This window comes from Mobula birostris, chromosome 8 (assembly GCF_030028105.1).
Source record: "Mobula birostris isolate sMobBir1 chromosome 8, sMobBir1.hap1, whole genome shotgun sequence".
Lineage (NCBI taxonomy): Eukaryota > Metazoa > Chordata > Chondrichthyes > Myliobatiformes > Myliobatidae > Mobula > Mobula birostris.
Window position 1 is genome coordinate 124,423,265 of NC_092377.1, and position 23,609 is coordinate 124,446,873.

Below are 23,609 nucleotides of genomic sequence, written 5' to 3' on the forward strand. Positions count from 1 at the left end.
GTTCGCTGTTTACGATAACGCATGGTGGCAGTGAGCGGGTGAACCAACCCTGCCCCGAAGTGGGAGTGGGGGGCAATGCGCTGAGAAAGCTGCATTGCTAGGAGAACGATGTTGCAGGACTCTACTATCAGATGAGTTGGTAAATTTAGAGCCCAGCGGCCCTCAGCATCCGTGAAAAGATGATGAGCCTCTTCAAATGGGAGTTCTCAGTGATATTCAGGGCAATGTTTGTCACTAAGTAAACTTTCGTTATCCTCATACTGAAATTTGCGGCATATTTCTATGTACTCTGCGGAGCATCGCTGTATCTGAATGATAACTGATCCCCATACTTACACTGCACAGTTAGTGTGATGGTCTGCTCCGATGAAACAGATGGGTATCTGACTCTGCAGGTGAGACCCTGCCCGTGGTGTTTGAGCGCTGGGGTCATGGTCAGGACAGAAGTGTATGTCAGAGTGTCGTGCCACCGAGTTACGCTGCTTGAGACTGATGGTGCTACATCAGTGGGGCTGACCCAGGTTAAGGTGGCTGAAGTTCCATCACACGTGGTGTTGAAGATGCAGCTTATGTTCACAGACTTTCCTTCAACAAGTTCAGCAGCGAATATTGTGGGTTTATCTGTGAAATCTAACACAGAGAAATAGATCCTTTTAGTTCAATATCACCAGATACATCAGTTCAGATAGAAATCCCAGTTCCACAAGAGAAAGGATGTTTACAGGATGATCCCTGAACAATGAGGGTACAGTGTGAGGGAAAGTTGAACAGTGTGGTGGTCGTTACTGTTCTGAAAGCTGTTGAGAGGGGAAATGGGAAACAGAGTCCTCCACTGAGAGCCACAATATCACACAGTCACTGATACATCCAGTGGGGTCCATCCTTCCCCAGACAGTGAGATATGGGCCAAGTGGACTTAGTCGTGGTGGAGATGAGTTCAAAAAGTTCAAAGTAAATTCAGTCACAAGGTACATAAACATGTTGTTACCATATACTCTACTATCCTGAGATTCATTTTCTTGCAGGCATTTACAGGGAAAAAATAGAATAGAACTTACAATAATCTAGACATAAGCAGACAAAGACTGACACCAACCAATGTGCAGAAGAAAAAGGGATAATTAAAAAAAAAATCAGTACTGAGAACATAAGTTGTGAAGAGTCCTTAAAAGTGAGCCTGTAGGTGATGGAATCAGTTCGGAGTTGTGGTGTTTGAAGTTACCCACACCATTTCAGGAGACTGGTGTTTGAAGTGTAATAGCTGTTCCTGAACTGGATGGTGTGGGACGTAAGGCTTCTGTACCTCATGCCCCTTGTTAGTAATGACATCAGGGCATGTTCTGGATGGTGGATGAAATACAGATGATGATAAAAAGGAAGGATGTGCGGATGGTCGGGATGGAGATGGAGACGGAGTGGAGGATCGGTGGGAAGCCGAACACTGTCACATGCAGAGGGGCCCAATTCGATAAGAAACTGCACGTAACTCTGAAAACCACTCGTGTCCAAGTCAGTTGTACTTCAATATGATTGGAAACATAGATTGACTTTGATAATACAGTAACAGTCAATGAGCTGAAAATACAGAGGCTGCACTGGGAATGAATTTGAAGTTTCCTGACAATCGGGAGTTGTGACGATGTGAATATGGACCAAGGAAAGGTTTCTATCATTCCGTGCTGATTATTGAATGTCTGCTATTTAGTAACCGTACAGAACACATACCAGAAACATGGAGCTGCGTAGCAGGGAGATAGTTGTGACGTTTCACTCTGTCAAAGTCAATCCTGAAAAAGTATGGCCCTTCATCTTCCTGTGTGATGTCGTCGATAACCAGGGAACAGTCACCGTCTTTCAAGTCTCCAGACAGACGGGTCCGATCACGAAACTTCAGTGTCTCAATACTGTGATTAGTGGAGTGTAAGACTATATAACGAATTTTCGGTTCTTCACTGTTATACCAAATACCAGTCCTTGACTTTTTATCCAGACGTAATGGATAACGGTAGTGGCATGGAATCCGGGCACACAAGCCTCTCTGTGCTGTCACATGTGATGGTGTGTCAGCTGACCACTCCTTCGACACGGCGGCTGAGGAGAGAATGAACAATATTTGGTCATGGACGGCTTGTGAACACACCAGACTTGATATCCATCCCCTGTATCACTCCTGCACTGTGGACATAGTGTGTACTAAGTATGGGAGACACAAGGAAACCCACCAGGCCTCCTCACGGAATGAGGGGACCTGTTAGTCGGGGCGTGGGTGCGGGGACCAGATTAATTCTGTATTGCCTCATTGGTCTCAGAACTAATGGAGTTGGTCTAGCACTGTCAGGAAGAACAGAAGACAAGGCTGTCATCTAACACGATAAAAAGAATTGGAGTGCACAAAACTAGTTTCCTCTCCTCCGTTGGGAACCATTTCCCGTGTGCAATTCAACATGTCACTTCTCCTTCCTTCCATCTGCTACATTAGATCTTTTGGGATCCAGGAATGAATGAGGATCAGTATGACTCTCACAGATACAAGGATGCACCCTCTCGTGCAGACATGCCTACGATCCAGAACCACAGATGCCGGTGACAGATAGACTGGAACAAGGATCTACACTGACTTTACCCAATACTAACCCCAACCAAATCACAGAACTCACGGAGCCACGATCCCGTCGAGGAGTGAGTGAGGTATTCCATCTGTTCTGCCCAACCCTAATGGCCCAATGCTTTCGTCCATTAATGCCATTCATTGCGTGCAGTTTATCGCTCTACAAACCACTCCAATAGGTCAGCATACCCTCAGTACTGGCCCCTGACCATATGTCGCTGCCTTACTTCTGTCCCTACCACAGTGCAGCATTCTCATAGCCCGTCCCTTTGAACAATGCAACAATTCCACTGCAAAGTCCTGCTGATACGGCAGCCCAGTCAATGTGTAACTTTACGGTACATCACAGCGATTTGAATCTGCATGAATGTAAGAAGCTACAGAGAATAGTGGACGTAGCACAATACATCACGGGTTCTTTCCTCCCGACCATCCGTAGTATTTTCAACTGGCCCCTCCTCAACAAAGCAATGCACTTCGTCAAACATCCCTACCATCCGGGCCGTGACATTTTCTCACAGCCTCCACCGGGCAGGAGGTACAGAAGCCCCAAGTCCCACATCATCATGTTCAGGAACAGCTGCTCCCTACAACCATTTCATTGTTCAGCAAACGTAATCACTCAGCGAGTATGACTACTTTGCATTACAATTGACTTATTTTGTTTTAACTATTCCTTCTTGTAAAATTGTGTATAATTTATGTTTTTCTTCTGTATGTTGTCTATCTGATGTGATGTGCCTGCGCTGCTGCTGTAAGTAAGTTTTTCAACGCGCCTGTCTATACGTGGACGTGTGCATCCGACAATAAAATCGCCTTTAACAACGCGTGATTCTGAACGCGTAACTCACAGAGGCTTCACTGTCCACAGTGTAGTGTTCATTCTGCACCACCCCTTTTCTTTTACAAAACACAAAAAATACTGAAATACAAACATAAAGGATTTACAAGACAGCGAACAAGTTCAAATTAAAATATTCTTATTACTGCCTGTAAGTCGGCCAATTCTTTGGCGGGTACCGTTCCCGGAAATCTCCCACTGTACCCTGGTAACTGCATCCTCTCTCCGATGACAGTTGGACTCGAACGTACCCCGGAAAAGGGACAGGAAGTTTGTCCCGGGCAGAGCCCTCAAATGCCACCGCATGGACCCCTGAATGGCCATCTTGGCCAAGTCCAGGAGCAAGCCCACCATTAAATCCTCTGAGCGACCCACCCTCTGCGGTATTGGGTGCCTGAATGTCAGGAGCGCGGAGCTGAAGTGTACGGAAAACCTGAGGCACAGTCCCTTCAGATATTCAGATAGAGGCTGCAACCTCTCACCTTCCATACAAGCGTGATACCTTGACTCCTGGTCACAAAATGGACAGGTGTCAATGAAGCGACTTGAATACCTGGTACTGCCCTGTGCGGGGCCTTCCACCCCGGTTCCCCACTATACAGGGAAAGGGACCCTACATTAAGAGATTTCCACTGGGGACCTCCTCCGCTACTGAATGGTAAGCAGACCACCACCGGGAGTCTCGTCCTCAGAAGAAGAAAAATAAGTGAAAAGTGGCCTTCATAAGAACTGCCTCGGCGCATCAGGGCTGGCAAGGTGGACATCGCTCCAAGACGGTCACGATATCTGTGCCCCTCTCAAGAGAGGAATCTCGTACATTGTGGTCCGATGAGCAATTCCGTCTGATCAAGTGTGCGCACAGTCGGGATCCTCCACACACCAAAGCCTCCGTGACAGCCATCATAATGGGGTTGGGGCAGATCCCACTCCCACAGAGAGCTCCAGCCCCCGTTGGGGCGGGAGAACCCTGACTAGAGGTTACTTCACCCCTTTCTCGCAACAGCTCTCAATAAAACCGGGGCAGCTCCCACAGATGCCTGCCGTTTGACATCGCGTTACCTCCAGCAGGCAATGTCCCCAGTGGAGAAAGTGCGGCGCCAGAGCATGCTATCTCGTAGGGTGCTCGGTGTGGAGATATCGCTGCACAATCCTGAAGCAGACAGCTGCTCGCTGCGTACGTACGCGCACCAAAGACTGACCGCCCTCCGCAACTAGAAGATCCAGGACCCCAGCAAACACCCAGTGCCTTCTATTGCCCCACAAGTCCACCAGCCTTGCCTGGGTCCTGGAGACAAAAGCAATGGGCGGGACGAAAGTGACCAGAAAAGCGATCATGGAAGCAACCAATTGATTTATTAGTGGTTCCCTTCACCGGTATGAAATTGAATGAAGTATTCTCGACCAGCATCACAGCTGGGCAGAGATCATTGTCTTTAAGTCCCGCCAGTTCGCCAGGCTTCCTCAGCGCAGCCCAGGTAGACCTCCAAGTAGAGGAGGTGCACGGTACTCCATTCAACGTATGATAACGGCTCCGGCAGGGAGTCCACCTGTCACTGACGCCCAAGAGGCCGGCGCACTTTTCCCAGTTGTCTCTTGCAGAGGACGCGGTCGAGAAGATCTTCTGGCAGTCTTGCATTCTCTGCAAGCCAGCAGTGTCAGTGACCATGAGTAGAACGTTATCAGCATAACCTGTAAGGACAACTTCGACGTTTGGTTCGCATAAAACAAAGCCCGATAACCTCTCACAGAGATGGCACTGATATGGGTCCGCGCAAACAGAGTACAACTGCTCCGACAATGTGGCATCCCTGATGTACCCCCTCCCAGCGCAGGAGCGCTGTCAAGGACCCGTTGACTTTAACAAGGCACATCAGTCGGACACGGGATACAAAATGTAGCTGGAGCCCGAGCGTGTGCAGAGTCGCAAAAATATACTCATGGCTCACCCTGTCAAACGCTTTCTCCTGGTCAAGGGAGAGAAAGACGACGAACAGACTAGCCTCTCGGGATAAGTGGATCAGATCCCTCAGAGTTCCCACACCCCGCACCAAATCCAGCGACTGCATCTTCCTCCAGCAGCTGTCGCCTCTGTCCGACGTGCCTACCTCACTCCTCTCACTGAGCGCATCGCGAGGTCTCAACACGGGTAGGAAGGCCCCGCTATTGCTGGATCCAAAATCCCACCTAGAGCCAGGTCTTGGGGCAGGACAGGGCAGGTCTCCCACTCACCGCCACCACCCGGTACCGTATAATCCGATCTCGGAGCAGACACCCCACTGATCCTCCTGGAGTTTGAACGAAGGGCACGAGTCGTCGGGGGCTTCCCACCTCTACAACTTTGTCAAGCTCCCCAGAAACAACGTTAGCAGCGGCCCCTCCCTCCTCACCTACTGAGACACCCTCCTTACCTACTGAGACACCCTCCTTCTGAATAACTGCACGGGATGATGATCCAGGGCTACTCCGGTGGCTGTGGACTCACTTTCCAGATCTTCAGTTCTGAATATGATTTGCTTACTTTTATTGTTTGAACGATGTGTTTCCCACCGACCCGCGCATCGGCTGTTTGTCATCTTTTTAAAATGGGTTCCATTGGCTTTCTTTGTTTTGTAGCTGTTGGTAGCAGACGTATCTCAAGATTGTATATAGTATACATGCTTTGATAATAAATGCACTTTGAACTTTGAACCATGGGGGCTAATTGCTGACATGTGATATCAAGCACCTAATCAGTCTAATTCTGAGAACGGCTCAGCATTGTGGTTTCACACATTTCCACTATGCCGGGAAGACTGTGAACCGACACTGTTGAGTTGTCACTAACTCCTCTTATCGAGCCACAAGCTCTTGCCCCACTGATCCACACGTTCCAGCCTCGACTGATCCAATTCCCACTCGTTAAAGTTCTTAAAGCTGCTTCCACTGGCCTTATGAGAGACAGAGAGAGGTTGAACTGGTCGGGACATTCTTCACTGGAGTACATGAGACTGAGGTGAATCATACAGAGGTGTATGAAATTATAACGTACATAGTCCGAGTAGGGTGAATAGACAGTCAGTTTCCCAGGGTTGGGAAATCAAGTCCACAGAGGCACAGGTTGAAAGTGATATTGAAGAAATTTAGTAGGGGCCTGAGGTACGAATTCTTCACCCCAAAACTGGTCCATATGTAAGACCATAAGCCATAGGAGCAGAATTAGGCTATTCAGCCCATCGAGTTTGCACCACCATTCTATCACGACTAGCTTATTATCCTTCTTAACCCCATTCTTGTGTTTCTCCCTGCAAGCTTTGAGGTCCTTACTAATCAAGAACATATCAAACTGCTTTAAATACACCTAATGCATTAACCTCCATAGCTGTCTGTGGCAATTAACTCTACTCATTCACCACACTCTAGCTAAAGAATTCCCTCCTCTTCTCTGTTCTAAAGGAATGATTCTGCTCAGAGTTAGTGCCCTCTGGTCCTTGACTCCACCACTACAGGAAACATCCGGTCCACATCCACTCCATGAGGAACAAGGTGCCAGAGGAAGTTGTTGAGGCAGGTAGATTGACAACATATGTGCAGAAATATGAAGAGGAGATGTTTAGAAGGATATGGGGCAGAGGTGGCCAAATGTTTAGATGTATGTTCTCTGTCAAAAATGTTTATTCTTGCTGACCTGCTGAGCTCCTTCAACACTTTGTGCTCAAGATTTCCAGCATCTGCAGAAGCTCTTGTGCTTGTGACTAATTTAGATGGGAATCTTGTTCAGCAGGAACCATTTGGGCTGAAGAGCCTGTTTATGTGTTATACGACTCTTGACTCATTCAGCTAACCAGCCGAACACATGGCCTGGCCTCCAACTCAGCCCTGAGTACCCTGGTGAGTGATACCCCAGCCAGACTAGACCCACTGGGTGTGTGCTGAAATCTCAGACCCATCACACTTCACTGCCATTATCCCTGTGCACAGACTGTCCCCTGTAAACATGCCTGAGCTGCTGCTAATGTACCTTGAAGAAGAGGCAGGAGGAAGTACACCTTTCTGAATGTTCTCAGATCCAGCATATTTTGTCAGTTTTCCGCCCTTTGACTGAAAAAGAAAATAGTTACAATGAATCTCCAGCAAACTGCTGTGGTTCCAACATCAGTGTGAAAGTCAAGAAGATTCCCAGACTGTGCCATGTTATTCCCATTAGTAATCCCACACGCTTCTAATTCATTAATTTTTAATGTTGTACTGGGCATTTTAAAGAGAGCTTTGAAAACAAGGACACATGAAAGAGGAACTGGGCCCCAATCAATCAGAAGGGAACTGGAAATTGACACAAATTGGTGAAGGAGGTGTTTGGTACATTGGACCTTAATGGTCAGGACAGTGAATGCAAAAGTTAGAAAGTTATTTTAAAACTGTAAAAGGTGCTGGTGGATTACACTTGGAGCATTTTACAATGTTCCAGTCACCCACCTATAGGAAGGATGTCATTAAGCTGGAGAGAATGCAGGAAAGATTCTTGAGGATGTCACGGGGTTGAGAGGGTTTGAGTTATAAGCAGAGACTGGACTGGCTGGCACGGTTTTACCTGAAAGGGGCGACATTAATAACGATTATAAATCATGAGGGGTAAGATTTCAGGTTCAACTTAGAATCTTGGTCCAAGTTTTCATTGAGAGAGTTATAGAACTGATACTGAGGTATTCCATTATCATTTGTGCGGCACTCCCTCAATACTATCCCTCTGACAGTGTGACACTCCCTCAGTACTGTCCCTCAGACAGTGTGACACTCCCTCAGTCCTGTCCCTCTGACAGTGTGACACTCTCTCAGTACTGACCCTCTGACAGTGTGACAGTCTCTCAGTACTGTCTCTCTGAGAGTGTGACACTCCCTCAGTACTGTCCCTCAGACAGTGTGACACTGACTCAGTACTGTCCCTCTGACAGTGTGACACTCTCTCAGTACTGACCCTCTGACAGTGTGACACTCTCTCAGTACTGTCCCTCTGACAGTGTGACACCCTCTCAGTCCTGTCCCTCTGACAGTGTGACACTCTCTCAGTACTGACCCTCTGACAGTATGACACTCCCTCAGTACTTTTCCTCTGACAGTGTGGCACTCCCTCAGTACTGTCCCTCAGACAGTGTGACACTCTCTCAGTACTGTCCCTCTGACAGTGTGACACTCCCTCAGTACTGACCCTCTGACAGTGTGATACTCTCTTGGTACTGACCCTCTGACATTGTGACACTCCCTCAGTACTGTCCCTCTGACAGTGTGACACTCCTTCGGTACTGTCCCTCTGACAGGGTGACACTCCCTCAGTACTGTCCCTCTGAGAGTGTGACACTCCCTCAGTACTGTCCCGCTGACAGTGTGACGCACCCTTAGTACCGTTGCTCTGACAGAGAGACACTCCCTCAGTACTGTTCATCTGACAGTGTGATACTCCCTCAGTACTGTCCCTCTGACAGTGTGACTATCCCTCAGTACGGTCCCTCTCACAGTGTGACACTCCCTCGGTACTGTCCCTCTGACATTGTGACACTCCCTCGGTACTGTCCCTCTGACAGGGTGACACTCCCTCAGTACTGTCCCTCTGACAGTGTGACACTCCCTCAGTACTGTCCCTCTGACAGTGTGACGCTCCCTCGGTACTGTCCCTCTGACAGTGTGACACTCCCTCAGTACTGTCCCTCTGACAGTGTGACACTCCCTCGGTACTGTCCCTCTGACAGTGTGACACTCCCTCGGTTCTGTCCCTCTGACAGTGTGACACTCCCTCGGTACTGTCCCTCTGACAGTGTGACACTCCCTCGGTACTGTCCCTCTGACAGTGTGACACTCCCTCGGTACTGTCCCTCTGACAGTGTGACACTCCCTCGGTACTGTCCCTCTGACAGTGTGACACTCCCTCGGTACTGTCCCTCTGACAGTGTGACACTCCCTCGGTACTGTCCCTCTGACAGTGTGACACTCCCTCAGTTCTGTCCCTCTGACAGTGTGACACTCTCTCAGTGCTGTCCCTCTGACAGTGTGACACTCCCTCAGTACTGTCCCTCTGACAGTGTGACACTCCCTCAGTACTGTCCCTCTGACAGTGTGACACTCCCTCAGTTCTGTCCCTCTGACAGTGTGACACTCCCTCAGTACTGTCCCTCTGACAGTGTGACACTCCCTCAGTACTGTCCCTCTGACAGTATGACACTCCCTCAGTACTGTCCCTCTGACAGTGTGACACTCCCTCAGTTCTGTCCCTCTGACAGTGTGACACTCCCTCAGTACTGTCCCTCTGACAGTGTGACACTCCCTCAGTACTGTCCCTCTGACAGTGTGACACTCCCTCAGTACTGTCCCTCTGACAGTGTGACACTCCCTCAGTACTGTCCCTCTGACAGTGTGACACTCCCTCAGTTCTGTCCCTCTGACAGTGTGACACTCCCTCAGTTCTGTCCCTCTGACAGTGTGACACTCCCTCAGTACTGTCCCTCTGACAGTGTGACACTCCCTCAGTACTGGCCCTCTGACAGTGTGACACTCCCTCAGTACTGTCCCTCTGACAGTGTGACACCCGCTCAGTACTGTCCATCTGACAGTGTGACACTCCCTCAGTACTGTCCCTCTGACAGTGTGACACTCCCTCGGTACTGCCCCTTTGACAGTGTGACACTCCCTCAGTACTGTTCCTCTGACAGTGTGACACTCCCTCAGTACTGTCCCCTTTTTTTTTAAACAAAATTATAAAAGTTTATTTTCAACACATATACACAAAGGTACAGACAATGACTATACAGAAGACAATAAGTATACTCAAATTAACATATGATTTTTATTGTCTATAATACATTGTACACTGCGGGGGAACCAACATTCATGGAAGTCCCTCAATGTGCCTGACAAGACCTCATGTTCCCTCTCCAAGGACAGCCGGGCATGATTGTACCCTTGGAAATGGGGCAGGCAGTCGTTCTGGGCAGCGCCCTCCACCTTCCTCCACCAAGACCGGTGAATGGCCATCTTGGCCAGGTCCAGTATCAAGCCAACCAGGATATCTTCCTCACGCCCCATCCCTTTCCGAAGTGGGTGCCCATATATGGGGAGCGTTGGACTAAAGTGCAGCCAGAACCCCAGCAGCAGCTCTGAGAAACTCAAAGCATGGCTGCAACCTCTCACATTCCATGTATACGTGGTATACTGACTCCTCCTATTAGTACTGTCCCTTTTTAAAAATCAAAACTATAAAAGTTTATTTACAACACATGGGCACAAGACAATCAATATTTTATAAGCAGCGGTTTCTCTGAAATTACTATATGGTCACTACCGTCAATAGAACAGTCTATATTGCGAGGACTACCTCTCTCTTGGAAAACCCCATTGTGCTCACCGTGACTGCGTGCTTCCGCTCCAAGGACAGTGGGGACAGGACTGTCCCACTGGGCATGGACAGATCCTCGGAAAGGCGGAAGGTCGTTGGCTCAGGCAACGCCCACCACATTCTGCTGCCTTGACCCGTGGATGGCCAGCCTGGTCAGGCCCAGGACCAAGCCCACCAGCAGGTTTATGTCTCCCCTCTCCCTCTTCTGAACTGGGTGCCCAAAGGTCGGGAATGTGGGACTAAAGTGCAGCCAGAAACGTAGCAGCAGCACCCTGTGAAACTCAAAGAGCAGCCATAACCTCCTACGCTCTATGTACACGTGATAAGCTAACTCCTCCTGTCAGTACTATCCTTCTGAGAGTGCAGCGCTCCCACTGCACTGTTCTTCTGACAGTGTGACACTCCCTCTGCACTGTCCCTCTGACAGTGTGACACTCCCTCACTACTCTCCCTTTGACAGTGTGACACTCCCTCAGTACTGTCCCTCTGACAGTGTGACACACTCTCAGTACTGACCCTCTGACAGTGTGACACTCCCACAGTACTGTCTCTCTGACAGTGTGAAACTCCCTCACTACTGACCCTCTGACAGTGTGACACTCCCACAGTACTGTCTCTCTGACAGTGTGACACTCCCTCACTACTCTCCCTCTGACAGTGTGACACTCCCTCTGCACTGTCCCTCTGGCAGTGTGACACTCCCACAGTACTGTCCCTCTGACAGTGTGACACTCCCTCACTACTGACCCTCTAACAGTGTGACACTCCCTCAGTACTGTCCCTCTGACAGTGTGACACTCCCTCAGTGCTGTCCCTCTGACAGTGTGACAGTCTCTCAGTACTGTCTCTCTGACAGTGTGACACTCCCTCACTGCTGTCCCTATGACAGTGTGACACTCCCTCAGTACTGTCCCTCTGACAGTGTGACACTCTCTCAGTACTGACCCTCTGACAGTGTGACACTCCCTCAGTACTTTTCCTTTGACAGTGTGAGACACCCTCAGTACTGTCCCTCTGACAGTGTGATACTCCGTCAGTACTGTCCCTCTGACAGTGTGACACTCCCACAGTACTGTCCCTCTGACAGTGTGACACACTCTCAGTACTGACCCTCTGACAGTGTGACACTCCCACAGTACTGTCTCTCTGACAGTGTGAAACTCCCTCACTACTGACCCTCTGACAGTGTGACACTCCCACAGTACTGTCTCTCTGACAGTGTGACACTCCCTCACTACTCTCCCTCTGACAGTGTGACACTCCCTCTGCACTGTCCCTCTGGCAGTGTGACACTCCCACAGTACTGTCCCTCTGACAGTGTGACACTCCCTCACTACTGACCCTCTAACAGTGTGACACTCCCTCAGTACTGTCCCTCTGACAGTGTGACACTCCCTCAGTGCTGTCCCTCTGACAGTGTGACAGTCTCTCAGTACTGTCTCTCTGACAGTGTGACACTCCCTCACTGCTGTCCCTATGACAGTGTGACACTCCCTCAGTACTGTCCCTCTGACAGTGTGACACTCTCTCAGTACTGACCCTCTGACAGTGTGACACTCCCTCAGTACTTTTCCTTTGACAGTGTGAGACACCCTCAGTACTGTCCCTCTGACAGTGTGATACTCCGTCAGTACTGTCCCTCTGACAGTGTGACACTCCCACAGTACTGTCCCTCTGACAGTGTGACACTCTCTCAGTACTGTCCCTCTGACAGTCTGACACTCTCTCAGTGCTGTCCCTCTGACAGTGTGACACTCCCTCAGTACTGTCCCTCTGACAGTGTGACACTCCCTCAGTACTGTCCCTCTGGCAGTGTGACACTCCCACAGTACTGTTCCTCTGACAGTGTGACACTCCCTCACTACTGACCCTCTGACAGTGTAACACTCCCACAGTACTGTCCCCCTGACAGTGTGACACTCCCTCAGTACTGTCCCTCTGACAGTGTGATACTCCCTGAGTACTGTCCCTCTGACAGTGTGACACTCTCTCAGTACTGCCCCTCTGATAGTGTGACACTCCCTCAGTCCTGTCCCTCTGACAGTGTGACACTCTCTCAGTACTGACCCTCTGACAGTGTGACACTTCCTCAGTACTGTCCCTCTGACAGTGTGACTCTCCCTCAGTACTGTCCCTCTGACAGTGTAACACTCCCTCAGTACTGTCCCTCAGACAGTGTGACAATCCCTCAGTACTGTCCCTCTGACAGTGTGACACTCTCTCAGTACTGACCCTCTGACAGTGTGACACTCCCACAGTACTGTCTCTCTGACAGTGTGACACTCCCTCACTACTGTCCCTATGACAGTGTGACACTCCCTCAGTACTGTCCCTCTGACAGTGTGACACTCTCTCAGTACTGACCCTCTGACAGTGTGACACTCCCTCAGTACTTTTCCTCTGACAGTGTGAGACACCCTCAGTACTGTCCCTCTGACAGTGTGATACTCCGTCAGACCTGTCCCTCTGACAGTGTGACACTCTCTCAGTACTGTCCCTCTGACAGTGTGACACTCTCTCAGTACTGTCCCTCTGACAGTCTGACACTCCCTCTGCACTGTCCCTCTGACAGTGTGACCCTCCCTCAGTACTGTCCCTCTGACAGTGTGACACTCCCTCAGTACTTTCACTCTGACAGTGTGACACTCCCTCGGTACTGTCCCTCTGACATTGTGACACTCTCTCGGTACTGACCCTCCGACATTGTGACGCTCCCTCAGTACGGTCCCTCTCACAGTATACACTCCCTCGGTACTGTCCCTCTGACATTGGGACACTCCATCAGTAGTGTTCCTCTGACAGTGTGACAATCCCTCAGTACTGTCCCTCTGACAGTGTGACACTCCCTCACTACTGACCCTCTGACAGTGTGACACTCTCTCAGTACTGACCCTCTGACAGTGTGACACTCCCTCAGTACTTTTCCTCTGACAGTGTGAGACACCCTCAGTACTGTCCCTCTGACAGTGTGATACTCCGTCAGACCTGTCCCTCTGACAGTGTGACACTCTCTCAGTACTGTCCCTCTGACAGTCTGACACTCCCTCTGCACTGTCCCTCTGACAGTGTGACCCTCCCTCAGTACTGTCCCTCTGACAGTGTGACACTCCCTCAGTACTGTCCCTCTGACAGTGTGACACTCTCTCGGTACTGACCCTCTGACATTGTGACACTCCCTCAGTACTTTCACTCTGACAGTGTGACACTCCCTCGGTACTGTCCCTCTGACATTGTGACACTCTCTCGGTACTGACCCTCCGACATTGTGACGCTCCCTCAGTACGGTCCCTCTCACAGTATACACTCCCTCGGTACTGTCCCTCTGACATTGGGACACTCCATCAGTAGCGTTCCTCTGACAGTGTGACACTCCCTCGGTACTGTCCCTCTGACATTGTGACACTCCCTCAGTACTGTCCCTCTGACAGGGTGACACTCCCTCAGTACTGTCCCTCTGACAGTGTGACATTCCCTCAGTACTGGCCCTCTGACATTGGGACACTCCCTCAGTACTGTCCCTCTGATATTGTGACACTCCCTCGGTACTGTCCCTCTGACATTGTGACACTCCCTCGGTACTGTCCCTCTGACAGGGTGACACTCCCTCAGTACAGTCCCTCTGACAGTGTGACATTCCCTCAGTACTGTCCCTCTGACAGTATGAGAGTCCCTCAGTACTGTCCCTCTGACAGTGTGACACTCCCTCAGTAGTGTTCCTCTGACAGTGTGACACTCCCTCAGTACTGTCCCTCTGACAGTGTGACGCCCCTCAGTACTGTCCCTCTGACAGTGTGACGCTCCCTCAGTACTGGCCCTCTGACAGTGTGACACTCCCTCAGTACTGTCCCTCTGACAGTGTGACACTCCCTCAGTACTGGCCCTCTGACAGTGTGACACTCCCTCAGTACTGTTCCTCTGACAGTGTGACACTCCCTCAGTACTGTTCCTGTGACAGAGCGACACTCCCTCAGTACTGTCCCTCTGACAGTGTGACACTCCCTCAGTACTGGCCCTCTGACAGTGTGACACTCCCTCAGTACTGTCCCTCTGACAGTGTGACACTCCCTCAGTACTGTCCCTCTGACAGTGTGACACCCCCGCAGTACTGTCCCCTTTTTTTTTAAACAAAATTATAAAAGTTTATTTTCAACACATATACACAAAGGTACAGACAATGACTATACAGAAGACAATAAGTATACTCAAATTAATATATGATTTTTATTGTCTATAATACATTGTACACTGCGGGGGAACCAACATTCATGGAAGTCCCTCAATGTGCCTGACAAGACCTCATGTTCCCTCTCCAAGGACAGCCGGGCATGATTGTACCCTTGGAAATGGGGCAGGCAGTCGTTCTGGGCAGCGCCCTCCACCTTCCTCCACCAAGACCGGTGAATGGCCATCTTGGCCAGGTCCAGTATCAAGCCAACCAGGATATCTTCCTCACGCCCCATCCCTTTCCGAAGTGGGTGCCCATATATGGGGAGCGTTGGACTAAAGTGCAGCCAGAACCCCAGCAGCAGCTCTGAGAAACTCAAAGCATGGCTGCAACCTCTCACATTCCATGTATACGTGGTATACTGACTCCTCCTATTAGTACTGTCCCTTTTTAAAAATCAAAACTATAAAAGTTTATTTACAACACATGGGCACAAGACAATCAATATTTTATAAGCAGCGGTTTCTCTGAAATTACTATATGGTCACTACCGTCAATAGAACAGTCTATATTGCGAGGACTACCTCTCTCTTGGAAAACCCCATTGTGCTCACCGTGACTGCGTGCTTCCGCTCCAAGGACAGTGGGGACAGGACTGTCCCACTGGGCATGGACAGATCCTCGGAAAGGCGGAAGGTCGTTGGCTCAGGCAACGCCCACCACATTCTGCTGCCTTGACCCGTGGATGGCCAGCCTGGTCAGGCCCAGGACCAAGCCCACCAGCAGGTTTATGTCTCCCCTCTCCCTCTTCTGAACTGGGTGCCCAAAGGTCGGGAATGTGGGACTAAAGTGCAGCCAGAAACGTAGCAGCAGCACCCTGTGAAACTCAAAGAGCAGCCATAACCTCCTACGCTCTATGTACACGTGATAAGCTAACTCCTCCTGTCAGTACTATCCTTCTGAGAGTGCAGCGCTCCCTCTGCACTGTTCTTCTGACAGTGTGACACTCCCTCTGCACTGTCCCTCTGACAGTGTGACACTCCCTCAGTACTGTCCCTCTGACAGTGTGACACTCCCTCAGTACTGTCCCTCTGACAGTGTGACACTCCCTCAGTGCTGTCCCTCTGACAGTGTGACACTCCCTGAGTACTCTCCCTCTGACAGTGTGACACTCCCTCTGCACTGTCCCTCTGACAGTGTGACACTCCCTCAGTACCGACCCTCTGACAGTGTGACACTCCCGCAGTACTGTCCCTCACAGCTGTCTCTATGACGGTGTGACACTCCCTCAGTACTGTCCCTCTGACATTGTGACACTCCCTTGGTACTGTCCCTCTGACAGGGTGACACTCCCTCAGTACTGTCCCTCTGATAGCGTGACACTCCCTCAGTACTGTCCTTCTGACAGTGTGACACTCACTGAGTACAGTCCCTCTGACAGTGTGACACTCCCTCAGTACCGTCCCTCTGACAGTGTGACACTCCCTCAGTACTATCCCTCTGACAGTGTGACACTCCCTCAGTACTGTCCCTCTGACAGAGTGACACTCCCTCAGTACTGTTCATCTGACAGATTGACACACCCTCAGTACTGTCCCCCTGACAGTGTGACACTCCCACAGGACTATTCCTCTGACAGTGTGACACTCCCTCAGTACTGTCCCTCTGACAGTGTGACACTCCCACACAACTGTCTCTATGACAGTTTGACACTCCTTCAGTACTGTCCCTCTGACAGTGTGACACTTCCTCAGTACTGTCCCTCTGACAGTGTGATACTCCCTCCGTACTGTCCCTCTGACAGTATGACACTCACTCAGTACTGTCCCTCTGACAGTGTGACACTCACTCAGTACAGTCCCTCTGACAGTGTGACACTCCCTCAGTACCGTCCCTCTGACAGTGTGACAGTCCCTCAGTACTATCCCTCTGACAGTGTGACGCACCCTTAGTACCGTTGCTCTGACAGAGTGATACTCCCTCAGTACTGTTCATTTGACAGATTGACACTCCCTCAGTACCGTCCCTCTGACAGTGTGACACTCCCTCAGTACTATCCCTCTGACAGTGTGACACACCCTTAGTACCGTTGCTCTGACAGAGTGACACTCCCTCAGTACTGTTCATCTGACAGATTGACACACCCTCAGTACTGTCCCCCTGACAGTGTGACACTCCCACAGGACTATTCCTCTGACAGTGTGACACTCCCTCAGTACTGTCCCTCTGACAGTGTGACACTCCCACACAACTGTCTCTATGACAGTTTGACACTCCTTCATTACTGTCCCTCTGACAGTGTGACACTTCCTCAGTACTGTCCCTCTGACAGTGTGATACTCCCTCCGTACTGTCCCTCTGACAGTATGACACTCCCTCAGTACTGTCCCTCTGACAGTGTGATACTCCCTCAATGCTGACCCTCTGACAGTGTGACACTCCCACAGTACTGTTCCTCTGACAGTGTGACACTCCCTCAGTACTGTCCCTCTGAGAGTGTGACACTCCCTCAGTACTGTCCCTCTGACAGCGTGACACTCCCTCAGCACTGTCCCTCTGACTGTGTGACAGTCCCTCAGTACTGTCTGTCTGAGAGTGTGACACTCCCGCAGTACTGTTCATATGACAGTGTGACACTCTCTCAGTACTGACCCTCTGACAGTGTGACACTCTCTCAGTACTGACCCTCTGACAGTGTGACACTCCCTCAGTACTGTCCCTCTGACAGTGTGACACTCCCTCAGTACTGTCCCTCTGACAGTGTGACACTGCCTCAGTACTGTCCCTCTGATAGTGTGACACTCCCTCAGTACTGTCCCTCCTACAGTGTGACGCACCCTTAGTACCGTTGCTCTGACAGAGAGACACTCCCTCAGTACTGTTCATCTGACAGTGTGATACTCCCTCAGTACTGTCCCTCTGACAGTGTGACTATCGCTCAGTACGGTCCCTCTCACAGTGTGACACTCGCTCAGTACTATCCCTCTAACAGTGTGACACTCCCTCGGTACCGTCCCTCTGACATTGTGACACTCCCTCGGTACTGTCCCTCTGACAGGGTGACACTCCCTCAGTACTGTCCCTCTGACAGTGTGACACTCCCTCAGTACTGTCCCTCTGACAGTGTGATGCTCCCTCAGTACTGTCCCTCTGACAGTGTGACACTCCATCAGTACTGTCCCTCTGACAGTGTGACACTCTCACAGTACTGACCCTCTGACAGTGTGACACTCCCTCAGTACCATGCTACCACCCAGAGTAGACCCCCTGAAATTCAGTTACCATCACAACCGATCGACAAATGATGCAATAGCCACAGCTCTACACACTGTTCTTCAGCAACTGGAGGAGCGGCATTCTTGTGTAAGAATGCTGTTCTTGGACTACAGTTCAGCATTCAACACCATAATTCCCATCCAGGCTTGACAAGAAACTCAAAGACCTTGGCTTTCAACCTGCCTTGTGTTGCTAAAATTTGTTGACGACACTACAGTGATTGGCCTTATCTCAAATAATAATGAGGCTGCCTACAGAGAAGAAATCAGCGCCCTGACACACTGGTGTCAAGAAAACAACATCTCCCTCAATGCAGTAAAAGCAAAGGAGCTGGTCAGACGGTCAAAGAAGTTTGGTATGGGCCCTCAAATCCTAAGAACTTTCTGCAGGGGCACAACTGAGAGCATCCTGACTGGCTGCATCACTGCCTGCTATGGCAAGTGTACTTCCTTCAATCACAGGACTCTGTAGAGAGTGGAGTGGACAGCCCAGCGCCTCCATAGATGTGAACTTCCCAGTATTCATGACGTTTACAAAGACAGGTGTGTAAAAGGGGCCTGAAGGATCATTGGGGACCTGTCACCCCCAACCACAAACTGTTCCAGCTGCTACCATCCAGGAAGCGGTATCGCAGCATAAGAGCCAGGACCAACAGGCTCTGGGACAGCTTCTTCCACCAGGCCATCAGACTGATTAATTCACGCTGATACAATTGTATTTCTATGTTGTATTGCTTGTCCTGTTGTACATGCTATTTATTATAAATTATTGTAAATTGCACATTGCATATTTAGACAGATGTAATGATTTTTACTCCTCATGTATATGAAGGATGTAAGAAATCAAGTCAATTCAATTCAGTTCAATACTGTCCCTCTGACTGTGCAGCACCCCCTCCCCCCCAGTACTGTCACTCTGGCAGTGAGGCACTCCCTCAGTACTGTCCCTTGGATAATTTTTTTCCTGTTTCTGCTCCTTCAAAGTGCAATGCTTCCACAGAGCCCTCTTTCTTATTAAAATGATTTCTTGTCCCAGATTCCCATATCTTCCATTTTTTTTGTGTGTCTTTAGAGCTTGGAGGTTAGTAAGAATACAGATGGAATTAAAAGTGTCAATGTTGTGATTAGCAAGGAAGTGTGTTGAATGTTGCCACAGGTCAAGATTCAGGTTCAAAGTTTGGTGATGCAATGGCAGGTGGAACTTAACCCTAACAAGTGTGAGGTGACGCATTTTGGAAAGTCAACCCCTGTACTAAATGGCAGGGCCCCAAGGAAAGTTGATGAGTGGAGAACTTTCTAAAAAGGCTGGAGGAACTCAGCAAATCCCATACAATGTCTGACTCATTGAATTCCTTTAGTATTTCCACTTTCTATGTTGCAATAATATGTTATGTTGCAGTATTACAAGCAGCTGGTCAGACTGCAGTTGGAGAACTGTGTGCAGTTACGGAAATCACACTCTGAACAGGAAGTTATTGAGCTGGAGAGAACTCAATGGAGATTTACCAGAATGCCGCCTAGATTGTAGAACATCTGTTTTAATGAGATATAGAGCTTGTTTTTTCCTTTCTTTCTCTATCTCTCTCCCCTTTTTCTCACCTTCTCTCTCTCTTTAGAGTGAAGGAAGCCAGAGGTGACCTGATAGGAATAGAATATTATGAAAGGTGCAGAAAGGGCTGATCACTTTAATGGTTTTTGTCATGGGTGATGTGTCAGCAACAAGAAGATGCAGGGCTAAGGTGCCAAGGAGGAGTTTCAAAGGGGACCTGAGAGGAAAGTATTTTCTGCTGGTTTAATCTTGAATGTGTTGCCAGACATGCTCCAGGCTGGTACAATCAGTATGTTTAAGAGGCATTGGGACAGGCACGAGAATGGGCAGGGTACAGAACGATGCAGACCTGATGTGGGCAAATGGGATTAGTGCAGATGGGCAGACTAGATGGCCGGAGTGTGGTGGGCTGGAGATCCCATTGTTGTGCTGGATAAAGCCGAGAACCTAGAACCACACAAAGTGCATCAATGTTTGTACTCTGTGGAATGTCTCACACCACCAATAATCAGGATCCCAGAACCCCAAAAATTGCATCAATGATCAGACCTCTGTACTGTGTCTCACTCACATCACCAGTTAACAAGATCCTAGAACCCACAAAGGGCATAAATGATCGGGCCGCTGTATAGTGTTTCACACCACCAATGAGCCGGACTGTAGAACCCCACAAAGTGCGTCAATGATCAGACACTGTATACCCTCTTACAACACCAGTCTTGCCAGAGTTGGCTATAAGCATGGTATTACATACCCAGAATCAGTGCGCTGCTTGTCTCTGGAGTAATCACCGGCAGACACTTCAATGATCGTCTCCAGAATTAATCACTGACAGATACTTCAGTGATCAGAGTCATCTGCTCCCCCATCCCTAACAGCTGCATGGTGTGGATAACAGTGAAGAGATTACCTAAATTAGGAAAGGGAAACAAAATGAGGAAGTATTCACAAATGGTTAACCCATTTCAACCCAACGATTATGTTATTTTTGTTCAGCTGAGAGAATGCTCCACTGTGAAATGTCCCTCAGACACAGCCCTCACCCCCTCTCTGTAACCCCCCCTCTAAGCCCTACATCCCACCCTGTCTCTGCAACACCTCTGTCCTCTGGTGCATCCGCCCCTGTGTAAGTAACCCCTCTCTAGACCCTACGCACTTTCTGGCTTTGATACGTCTCACATAGTTTGTAACCCCCCTCCTGCACCTACACCCCTCCCTGTATTTTTATCCTCCTGTGGACTCTACACTCTTCCTTGTCTCTGTAAATCCTTCCTCCTTCTCTATAATGCTACGCAATACACCTCTCCCATCTCTGTGGTCCCCCTCCCCCTCTGGTCCCTACACCACTCCCTGTCATTGTAATTCCCTCCAGCCCCTACAGCCATCCCTCTGTGAGCCCCTCCCTCCCATCTCTTTAAACCTCTTTGGCCCCTTCATTTCTGTAACCCCCTCCCCCGGCTCTTACACCTCACCCTGTCTCTGCAACACTCCACATGCCCCACCCACTCACAACCCACTCCATCTTTGTGACCTACAATCCTGCTATTATAACACTCCTGAATGTGGGCCAATAATCTAACCATACTACAAACAGGGTCTTGACATCACAATCTACCCCATTAGAATCTTGCACATTATCATTTACCTGCACCGCATGTTCTCTGTAGCTGCTATACTTTCGCATTCTGTTGCTCTTTACCTTGTTCTATCTCAATGCACTGAGAAATGATCTGATAGCTATCGTTCGTTGATTATCATGATTGTATGTAAAGCAAGCCTTCGACTGCACCTCACATGATGATAAACCAACACCAATCTCAAAAAAGAAATGTCAGTGGTTTCTAGAAATAGCCAAAGGTCTGGTAATGAGGAAGTGAAGCAGGGGTAAGTATGATACCTTCCTCCTCACACAGGGCAATGCTGGCAGAATGTAGTCATGACAACCAGAGGTGTATTTAAACAATGCCTCTGCCCCCACCCCCAAAGAAAATCATCCTGTGGTATTAACGGCAGAGTAAATCAAACAGAAATCAGACAACCCCACTATGTCAGGAGATACTGGGGGAGAGGATTGAAAGAGATTACAAGGAGCATGTTAGTGGAAAGGAGCAGAGAGCTTTGCAGAGGAGATTCCATTGCTGGGGACCCAGGCAGTTGATGACAAGATAGATAATGGTGCAGCAACGGGAACACAGAATAAGAGAAGATAAGGGCAACAGTTCTAGGAGCATGAGTGGTGTCACAGTGACGGGGAGGAGTATAGGGGCTGGAGGGTGTCTCAGAGCCGGGGAGGTGCATAGGCGCCAGAGAGGGTCACAGAGATGGGGAAGTGTGTCCAGAGGGGGTTAAAGAGGCAGGGTGGGATGTTGTGGTCAAAGGGTGTTCACAGGGTCAGGAAGGAGCTGGAGGGAGCTAAAAAGTCAGTAAGGACCACAGGGAATTACAGAGACGTCCAGAGTTTGAGGCCTGGAATTCAGGGTATCGTCATTGATGAAACTTGGGGTTGATACCAAACATCCAAGTCTGCAGGTCGAATCCAAAGTGAGTCTGGAAGTCAAAGCCCGATGGCTGAGGCCCTGATTCTGTGAGTTGACAGGCAGCCTGAAGGCATTTCATTATTCCTGTAAATGCCTGCAAGGCAGTTGAGAAGCAGGACCTCAAAGGTAGTAATCTTGGGATTACTGCCTGTGCCACATGACAGTGAGTATAGGAATAGAATGAGGTGGAGGATAGGTGTGTGGTTGAGGGATTGGAGCAGGGGGCAGGGATTCAGATTTCTATATCATTCAGAACTTTCTTGGGGCAGGTGTGATCTGTACAAAAAAGACGGATTACATTTAAATCCAAGGGGGACCAATATCCTGGCAGGGAGGTTGCTACAGCTATTGGGGAGAATTTAAACTGGAATTTCTGGGGGGTGGGAACCGAACTGAAGAGATGGAGGAAGAAGCGGTTGGCTCACAAATAGAGAAAGCTTGTAGACAGTGCGAGAGGGAGGATAGGCAGGTGATAGAGAAGGGACACGCTCAGACCGATGGTCTGAGATGTGTCTATTTTAATGCAAGAAGTATTAGGAACAAAGAGGATGATCTTAGAGTGTGGATCAGTATTTGGAGCTATGATGTTGTGGTCATTACAGAGACTTGGATGGTGCAGGGGCAGGAATGGTTACAGAGCATGCCAGGCTACAGATATTTCAGAAAGGACAGGGAAGGAGGCAAAAGAAGTGGGAGCATGGCACTGCTGATCAGAGATAGTGTCACGGCTGCAGGAAAGGAGGAAATCATGGAGGAATTGTCTACGGAGTCTCTGTGGGTGGAAGTCAGGAACAGGAAGATGTTAATAACTCTATTGGGTGTTTTTTTTTTATAGATCACCCAATAGTATCAGGGACATTGAGGAGCAGATAGGGAGACAGATTCTAGAAAGGTGTAATAATAACAGGGTTGTTGTGGTGGGAGATTTTAATATCCCAAAAATTAATGGGCATCTCCTGAGAGCGAGGGGTTTAGATGCGTGGAGTTTGTTAGGTGTGTTCAGGAAGGTTTCTTGACACAATATGTAGATAGCCTACAAGAGGAGAGGCTGTACTTGATCTGATATTGGGAAATGAACCTGGTCAGGTGTCAGATCTCTCAGTGGGAGAGCATTTTGGAGATAGTTATCACAATTCTATCTCCTTTACCATAGCATTGGAGAGGGATAGGAACAGACAAGTTAAGGAAAGCGCTTAATTGGAGTAAGGGGAAATATGAGGCTATCAGGCAGGTACTCGGAAGCATAAATTGGGAAAGGATGTTCTCAGGGAAAT

The 23,609-nt window shown here is 49.3% G+C and overlaps 1 protein-coding gene across 2 annotated transcripts in view; it reads right to left on the reverse strand.

The window, feature by feature from the left end:
* Positions 1 to 20,675, reverse strand: part of LOC140201660 (sialic acid-binding Ig-like lectin 13) — a 35,288-nt gene extending 14,613 nt beyond the window's left edge. For both annotated transcript variants that reach the window (XM_072266118.1, XM_072266119.1), the window contains exons 1-4: positions 20,553 to 20,675; positions 7,447 to 7,526; positions 1,726 to 2,091; positions 337 to 630 (exon numbers count right to left, since the gene is read on the reverse strand). In XM_072266118.1, coding sequence (XP_072122219.1) covers positions 337 to 630; positions 1,726 to 2,091; positions 7,447 to 7,501 — 715 coding nt within the window. In that variant the 5' untranslated portion in view covers positions 7,502 to 7,526; positions 20,553 to 20,675. The remainder of the gene's footprint in view (positions 1 to 336; positions 631 to 1,725; positions 2,092 to 7,446; positions 7,527 to 20,552) is intronic.
* Between the last annotated feature and the right edge of the window lie 2,934 nt (positions 20,676 to 23,609).